General features: G+C 33.6%; 1 protein-coding gene and 1 long non-coding RNA gene across 2 annotated transcripts; both read left to right on the plus strand.

Moving 5' to 3' along the window:
* Positions 1–229: 229 nt before the first annotated feature.
* Positions 230–2614, plus strand: LOC134266166 (uncharacterized). The gene is made up of 3 exons (XR_009991908.1): positions 230–307; positions 1408–1520; positions 2565–2614. It is a non-coding gene; the product is annotated as an uncharacterized LOC134266166 (long non-coding RNA).
* Positions 2615–6381: 3767 nt separating this feature from the next.
* LOC134266167 (uncharacterized) lies at positions 6382–8655 on the plus strand. The gene is made up of 2 exons (XM_062748399.1): positions 6382–6717; positions 7293–8655. The coding sequence occupies exons 1-2, from the start codon at positions 6516–6518 to the stop codon at positions 8498–8500; spliced, it is 1410 nt and encodes a 469-aa protein (XP_062604383.1). The 5' UTR covers positions 6382–6515; the 3' UTR covers positions 8501–8655.
* Positions 8656–9277: the final 622 nt, after the last annotated feature.

Consider the following 9277-nt stretch of genomic DNA (forward strand, 5'->3'; position numbering starts at 1 on the left):
AGTACTAGATTTACCGCTTTTTGGCAGGTGATAATTCTGATTTAGTAACAAAAACACATGTTTCCTAAAGTTTCTATGCATTAATGATTTCATTTAAACCTAGGAAATGTGCCTGAAAAGTTTGAATAAATTCTGTGCACCGGTAAAAAAGAAATCGCTAAAAATCCCAAATCCGGGACCGTCGGGCGTCGGGAGTCGGGAAGACTAGATTTACCGCTTGCCAAATCTCAAAATCTCAAAAACGAAAGAAGTCAAGATGGCGTCAGGATACGAGGGTCATGTTTCAAAACGACAGAGACGAGATAATGTAAGATATTGTTATACCCAATGCTTTAAAATTTTTTCTATAAAATGCAAATACTTTAATGATAGTGAAATTTGGTGATTTTTAAACATTCTTTTGTGACAAAAGCTAAAATATTGAAAGTTGTTTGTGACTACTACCACAGGCCTCTGAATTTCTATCAATAAGCCGTTATATGCTTGATTAGAGTGATATATATACCCCCTTTATATATAAATACACCATATTTACCAGGTATGCAACGACTTTTTACACCCCTCGCCGATTCGGAGCCGAATTGTTGGGGAAAACGAAAATGTCTAACCTTTAGTGTGCAGAACTGTGCCCAGAATTGATTTTCCTTAAAAAATTCCATCGCTTCAAAAATTTCAAATGCATCGAAATATAGATGCAACCAACCATTGTTTTCCACATTTCAAAAAAACTCTATCCCTTGCCACCGTCATGCGCTGGCATGCATGCAAACATCATGCACTGAAAGAAAATTCACATGTGTAATTTGGCAATTTTGACATGCTTGCTTGCAAATTTACCAGGTCCCGGGCATTGAACTCCTGGGTTATTTAGAAGACTGTTGTTGTATCAAGTTAGGCATGGGTATAATATTATCAAGCAGTAGTATCATCAAGACATTGACCAGAACTGATCTTTATGTATGATTTCATTCAAGAAATATGTTGGGCACAAAATAACTGATTATATTTATATATAGCCCTAAAATTCTTAGAACTCAGATCAGTTCAAAGTATTAAAAAAAAATACCAGACCGAGTGTATATAAGTAGGAAAAAAAACCTTTTCAAGAGAAAAGGGCCACACTATATCATATTTATAATGCAAACATTCCCAAATTGTGCGGAGTTAAACCTGTTCAAATTCTGCACCTCCGATGGCAAGGGTAAAGCCATAAAATTGTGTCAAACATTGTCACAGTACTATAGTTATTTGGGGTGGGTATGGGAGGATTAAATCCGAAGAATAGCAGGGCTAAAGTGACTGGGGTGAATATTGTGGCCCCTATGTCTTTTTGTATACTCTGTATTGTATTTTTATAAATATTTCTTGGGTTATTTTATACCAGTTTGTGATTCTGATTCCTTTTAGGATGAGAATCCATTGAATCCCTCCCCATCACAAGTGGTTCATGTCAGAGGGCTGGCAGAGAACATATTGGAACAGGATCTCAAGGATGCCGTGCAGCAGTTTGGAACAGTCAGGTAGTCGGAGATGTTGGTGTAATGAAAAATAAAAATTGACAGTCAAGTCACTATAGAATATTTCTTTTAAAAATCCTTTTTATTACTTTGCTAATTTAAAAAATTTGAATAGGATGAAAAGTATTTTGTTTACTTTTGAAGGAAAATTCACAGGAAATTTTTATGATGAAACAGTGATTTTTGGGTGAAATCAGTGGCTTAAAGTAATATACGCTATAACGTGTGCCATTTTAAAATACGGCTGGAAATTTATATATTTTGTTTACCAATAAAAGTTACGAAAATGCTGTAAATTACACCATTTAAATAAAATTCGTTATAAAGTTATCAAGTTATAATTATTTATTATCCTGCAAGGAGAATAATGTCTATTTTTAAGTAAATCCACCACGTGACGCCGTCGCTACTTTTAGATTGATAAACAAACACGGCGTCAAGAAAACGAGGTAAGCCCTTTGAGATACAACTCACTTTTGACATGGATGGCGTGTTACTATTAATATAACTTATCTTTAAATGTAATCAGTATCAACCATCTATACTCTGTTATGACGCATATTAACCTTTTATTAATAATCGTTGTCAAAATGCAAGGTGCCTCGTTGTCTATAATTTCCCGTGGACATACGTGTCTATATTTAGACCTACTGTTTACGCACTTCCTCTATCAATATTCATGAAAAGACTGAATTCTTGATTGCAGATATTGCTTTATTGTTCTGTTATTACAACGAGTTTTATAGTTAAATTTTGTGGAAATATTATTTTTTCATTACACTTTATGTGTTTCAAATCATTTAATCATTTTGTTTCACATACAAATCGGCATCCATACGGCGTATATTACTTTAAATGATGCACATTTGTTAGCAGCTGTTAAAGATTTTATCATTTGTTATCTGAATTGCTTGATTTTTATGGATCATTTTATTGATGTTTAATATGATGATGTCATCAAGGTATAACATTAATATATACTAATTATAATGTAAATCTTGCTTCAAAAAAGGACTTGTTTTAAAAATTTTACTTGTTCTTTTGCAGCTATATAGTTTTGATGCCAAGAAAACACCAAGCCTTGGTTGAATTTGAAGTAAGTATTATTATTTTAGCATAATTTTAACATTTGCAAATGTAGAAAAACAAAAGAAAAATCAATATTATACCCAGAAATTGGGCCTTGAACTTTAAGATGGTGGAAATATTGTAAGGCATTCATGTCTGTCCATCTATCTGTCTCAGCTTTTTTAAATCTGCAGCTTTTGGTCAGTCAGTCGGTCTAACTGTCCGTCCACAATCAGTTTCCGTTTTTTTCTTCGCAGAGGTTGCACATATTGAAGTGAAATTTAGTATACAGATTTATCATAAGAATATCTAGGTAATGTTCTGTTTTGGGTATGATCAAGCCATTTTAGATAGAGTTATGTCCCTTGTAACATTTATTGTCAAATCTTCAGTCTTCACAAAAAGAGCAAAGACGTCACTATTATTGTCAAATATTTCCATTTCTAATTTTTTTCTCTGTGATAACTCTTTGAAAGTTAGCGGAGTTGATTTCTTGATAATTCTACCAGAATGTAAATTAGGCAGGTTGATAGGTCAAGAGCTTAGGAGGCCTAATATGCATGCAAATCTCGTGCGCATCTGTCTCTGTCGGACGCTAATGTGGCAAAAGCTGCATGTAAATCTCGTGCGGCTGCCTTTGTGTTTGACGTCAGTGGGTGAGGACTATTGAAATTGGCATGGGAGTCCTCGTGTAATTTAAATCTGTATCTATATTTCTAAAGTCTAAATCTACAATTTTATTTCACGATGTAATGGAAATATAAGGAATCACTGTCTACATGGTGTAGTTAGTATAGTGTGCCAGGGACATCAACGATAGTGGGAAACATGGGATAATTTATGCATAACTGACTTCGTCTGTTATGCAAATTATCCCATGTTTCCCGCTATTGTTGATGCCCTGGCATACTATACTAACTAGACAGTGATTCTTTAAACATCCTCTCTATAAAGTATAAACAGAGCAAAGACGTCACTATTGTCAAATCTCTTCTTTATAAACAAAGAATAAGGGTATCACTATTTTAAGTTTTAATGAAAAACATACATTTAAAAATAACCTACCGTAATTTACGGAATATAGGTCGATACTTTTTTTCTCAGAACCGCTGGGGTCGACCAATATTCAAAATTCGACCTATTTATTACGAAAAATGCCCCCAAATAAGTAAAATTTACGTCAATTTCAAAGCAAATTTGTGCCACTTTTGTGACTTTTTTCATTATTTTTCGCAAAAAATTGATGCCCCGGTAAACAATAACATATTTATTCTATAGCTTTCTTACAAAATAAATTCATTAATTATCCGTTGATGACAAAGGAAAACAACATTGCTTCATCTATTAAATAATTCCTCAACGTATTATCCATAAGCATCATGCGGTATCCATCTTGTGAAGTTAGGAAGTCGCGATCATGTACTAAAAGTAAAACCGCAACCGTATCAAAATTTAAAATACGGAAAGTTTTCACGATCATAACTGTAGTGATTTTACCATTTATATGCGGATGATAAAAAATAATTTTATTGATATTTACAAGCAAAGAATTGGTAATAAATACGGGCGAAAGAAATATAAATTAAGACAGTAATATAAGTTTAACTAATATTATAAGGTTTATTAAAAGCTTCTTCGTACACAAGAAGTACATTCAAATACCGGTATACAAAGATTGGCTTCTAACTGAATTTAAATTGTCTGACAAATAAAGGATTTACACTGTATACGCAAAGGTGTAAACACCTGTGTTGGTTTATAAATGCCTGCGGGGCATGATTAACAAACCCACGTGCCGTTATTTAAGAAATAAGATATCATTTTTAGAGTTGCATTGGGGTATGACATGAAGTCGGTCACGTGATCAAATTCTATAACGCCCGAAGGGCGTTATAGTAGATTTGATCACATACCGACTTCATGTCATACCCCAATGAAACTCTAAAAAATGAGATTTTATTTCTTATATTTATATTTTACGTTTTCATTCATTTTACAAACAAATAAAGGCGTGATTAAGACCGTAGATTTTGAAATGCAACGTAACGTTACTACGACGTTATGTGACGTCACAGTCGGAACTATCCAAATTGCATGTGCAGTTTGCTTTCCATACGCAAGAAAGTCTGATCATGTGACCGACTGCATGTCATCGAAAATTGAATTTCATTTTTTTAGTATTGTCATATAAGGAAAGGCATTGGCAAATGTAAATATAGGGTATTAGTGTTACACATCATTGAACAAACAAAGCCGTGAAATTCATGTTGACAGTCAAATGGTGAATGTACTCTCAATTAAATTTATAAATTAAACTAATTGAGTGTTAATATGGTTTCAATTCTTTACTGTTGCTGGATATATACATTCAATGGTCATTTGCATGTTTTAGCAAATCCCTGGAGAAGAAAAATAAAAATGGCGGAGATTAAAGTAATTGTTGTCCACCGGCAAATAATGTGTGAATAAGATTTATTAGGAATGTGTCCAAGTTGTTCTGAAATTGGAATTACTATTCTTTGGTCTCGGGTATTTCCCGAATTATAGCTGTAAAATAGTGACGTATTTACGTGTTATTTATGCCTCTGATTTAACAACAGTGTGAAGCTACAGAGGCATTGAACAGGCAAGTTGGAGAAAAATAAGTAGTAACACAATTCAAATAAGTTTTAACTACATTTGTTAAAAAAATTTATTTAAATGCTGCACTCATTAAAATACCTGTTTATTATCTTAATACGTTCATGTCACAGAATAATCCATGTAATTTTAGGGGTTTACCTGTTCTCATACATTGTATCTGCGCAGGGCTTTCAAAAAGATTTGAACCAGGTGGTACTTTATCAAAAATAGGAGGTACCACTCGGCGAACGCCGAAGGCGTGAGCCTTCTAGGGGGGTCCGGGGGCATGCCCCCCCGGAAAAATTTTGAAATTTAGAAGCCACCAGACAGCATTTCCTGGTTTCTAGACACATAGAAGTATGCTGCTATCAGTGTTATTTTTATGCCATGTTTTCAAGTTTATTTTTGGTCAATACACATTACATGTGAAGTGTAGCACTGGATGGGTGGAATTACATAGAAAAATTAGTTATTTGAGCAGAGTAACAATAAGATTTAGGTAAAATGTCTAAGTTCTATGCTATATTTGTTTATATAAATTTGTTCAAAAAATTTTGCAAGGTTTGAGTTGTAAGTGGTATGTTTTAAATATAAAAAAAATTATTGAGTCATGAAAGGAAATGGAAATTCAAAATTTAAATTTAATAAAAGAGAAATGAAATTGTATTTGCATTAAATGTATTCATTTTTGATCTACAGTAAAGTGCAGATTAAAAAAAAATTAGAAGAAGCACTACATGATGCATAGCATGTACCAATAAATTCAGCATATTTTTCATGCACTGGTACATGTACATAAATAATATACTTGTGTAAATTACACAAAGATGACATCAAGACTGGAGACAAAAAAAATTTAGATATGACTCCATCACTTTACTGGATATGGTTACAATACTGGGAAGAAAGTAAACGTCCGCAAGGTCATTCTCTTGACCACTAGGAAACTGCTGAATCGAAGAATTAAATGTATGGCAAAAGAAATAGTTTCTGTTTTATGTCCTTTTGTTTCATCAGAAAGTTGCAGATAATTAAGACTGTAAGTAATTTATATCGTCTCAGCTGCGGATTTTGACACTTAAATTTGAAGAGTTGAGGCTATTAAAATGTACAGAGGTGGTCAAAGAACTACCTATTGTTCATGTCGGTTTCTCTATCGGTCAATTAGGAACCTGCTCCGATTATCTTTTCTTTAGAGGGCGCCACAGGCAAACACGGTCCTGTATCGGAACACCCTCGCGCCTTATCAGTAGTTACCGATCGAAGAAAAACGTAAACAATCTGCTGTCAAACACATGCTCGTAAAACATGCCTGAAACTTGTTGTTGTGTGCCGAATTGTAGTAATCGGGGTGGCCATATATTTCCAACAGATCCGTTAAGAAGAAAAGCATGGATACACGCAATAAAACGTGGTGAAACTCGTTTTCAAAGCTGGACTCCGTCAACTCATGCTGTTGTTTGCAGAGCACATTTTAAATCAGACGACTATTTGACTGAAACCCAGCATGGTAACAATATTTATTTATTTATTTTGAAATCTTTGATAAGCATGTGCAAAGTAATGTTAATAGATTTTATTCTGAGCAATGTTTATGCCTTATTTGCTTAGATGAAATGCACTGAAATATCGAATCCCTTGTTTACCTCTCATACGAAGTAATCTGATAACGTTACAGACACTGCCACATGCAGACTCCCCACTGACAACTTCAATTACTGGTCATTTATTACAAACGCATTATCTTTTAACAATATAAACACAAGGCATGTCTAAAAGAACACATGCTGTTGCCTGATAATTTATGCATATCTACCAGTACAAGATACTGTGTTTTGACATTGATGTCTAATTAGCACCCTGCTTAAAAACAAATTTGACCTGTTTAGTTGAATTAATAAACACATGGGCATGTTTTGTAACATCAATTTTATAACAATAATACTTGTAATAATAAAAATATTTTAGTAAATTTATATTTGTTTTATTTGCTTTAAAAAGTTAGTTCAAATTATAAATTAATTATTTAATAAATAATCTAGTACTATGAACAAGTATTGATATATTAAATAATTTAATTCTTAGGAACTACTCCTTTAAGTAAAAGATTGAAGAAAACTGCAGTGCCAAGCATTTTTCCCTGGGTAGAGCCAAGTCCACATTCACATGAACGAGCCGACAGAGCCAAGTCCAGAGGCATCAAACGAAAACTAGCAGAAGAATTTTCTGCTTCGTCTTCCATAGATGAATTCATCTATACATCAGCTGATGATCTGCAAGTATCCGAGGAAATTGTATCTAACTCTACCCAAATTTTGGCTGAAGAAATTCAAGTCACTGTTCAGAAATCTGACGTTAAATTTTTTGATGTACAGACACAAACTCCTCGGTATCCCCCTATGAGTATTGAAAACTTTACAAATGATGATGCTGGAGTAAATTTCTATACTGGATTGGAAACTCTAACTAAATTTTATTTTGTTTTAAGAACCTTAGGACCTGCAGCTCACTGTTTGAATTATATTTATCATAAGGTTTCAAACATAAGTGTTCCTGACCAATTTTTCTTAGTCCTCTGCAAGTTACGGCGCCATACGACCAATTTTGAACTTTCAAGATTATTTGGAGTTTCCGAAAAGACTGTATCAAATATATTTTTTACATGGATTTTATTCATGAGTAAGCAATGGCAGGAAATCGACATTTGGCCTACAAAGTATCTTGTAAAATATTACTGTCCATCAGATTTTAAAACAAAATTTCCAAATACTAGAGTGATAATAGATGGCACAGAGTGTCCAATTAAAAGACCAAAGTTACCAAAGCCACAGCAAGCAACGTATTCTACCTATAAAAACCGTAACACGGTAAAAGTTCTTGTAGGAGCGACACCAGGTGGATTAACATCTTATATTTCTACAGCTTATGGGGGATCCACAAGTGACCGTCAAATAGTTGAAAGAAGTAGGCTGTTAGAAATGTGCAATTCTGGAGATTCAATAATGGCGGACAAAGGTTTCAATGTGCAGGATATGTTTGTACACAGGAACATTCAAATAAATACACCAACATTTTTCAAAAAGAAAAACAGAATGTCATGTGCTACTGTGATTGAGGACCGAAAAATATCCAGCAAACGTGTGCACATTGAGAGGATCATTGGACTTGCAAAAACATTCAAAATTCTGACTGAGCCTATGAATAGTTCTGAAACAAAACTTTCTTCAGAAATAATCTATGTTTGTTTCATGTTGTGTAATTTTAAGAATTGCATAGTGCCATCTTATGCATAACTTGGTATTAAAAATGACATAATAAGAGAAAAAAGTCTTTATTTCATTTTTCTTTATTGCAACTACATTTTCCATCATATGTCTTGAAAAAAGTTTTTTCCAATAGAGCAGACTTAAAAAAATCTTCATAGAATTCATTCAATTTTTTCTTCATCTCATCAATAAATTTATCATCCCTTTCTATTGCAAAGAACAAAAAGTCATTGAAAGTATACACAACAAATATACACTCATTTTTCTCTGCACAGTAAAGTTGTCCTTGGACCTGATAGTAATAGTCATGGGTTTTATTCAAATAAAATTTACTTCCAGACTGCTTGATATAAGGAACTGTTTTTGAGGAAATAAAACTGTTTCTTGCCACATATGGACACTTAACTTCAATCAAGGTGTCATCGTCAATAATACCATCTGGGGTTGCTGCTAAATGAGGGGAGTCCAGACTGACACAAATTCCACTATTGTAAACTGTGCGTCCCGAAATTTCCTGGTACTTCTTCACAGCTTCTTTTTCGTATTTTCTTCCATGAAGAATAGGTTTAGCATTAATTTTTTGTGCCTTTGTTGTTAAAAAGTCAGCAAGTTTCACCTTATCAGTTCGATCAGTTGCTTTACATAATCTCCCGAATACCGAAGAATGAAGACGTTTGCAACGTTCCTCAAACCAAAGGTCGTTGGCCGCTTGTGTAGCTGTTTTTATCATAACTTGACGTGCATTCTCCTCTGAAATTTCTGATACATTTAAAAGTTTCAAATGATTTTCACTAAACGTGTCTT

This window comes from Saccostrea cucullata, unplaced genomic scaffold (assembly GCF_032062105.1).
Source record: "Saccostrea cucullata isolate Sc308-1 unplaced genomic scaffold, CSIRO_AGI_Scuc_v1 ctg10091, whole genome shotgun sequence".
Taxonomy (NCBI): domain Eukaryota; kingdom Metazoa; phylum Mollusca; class Bivalvia; order Ostreida; family Ostreidae; genus Saccostrea; species Saccostrea cuccullata.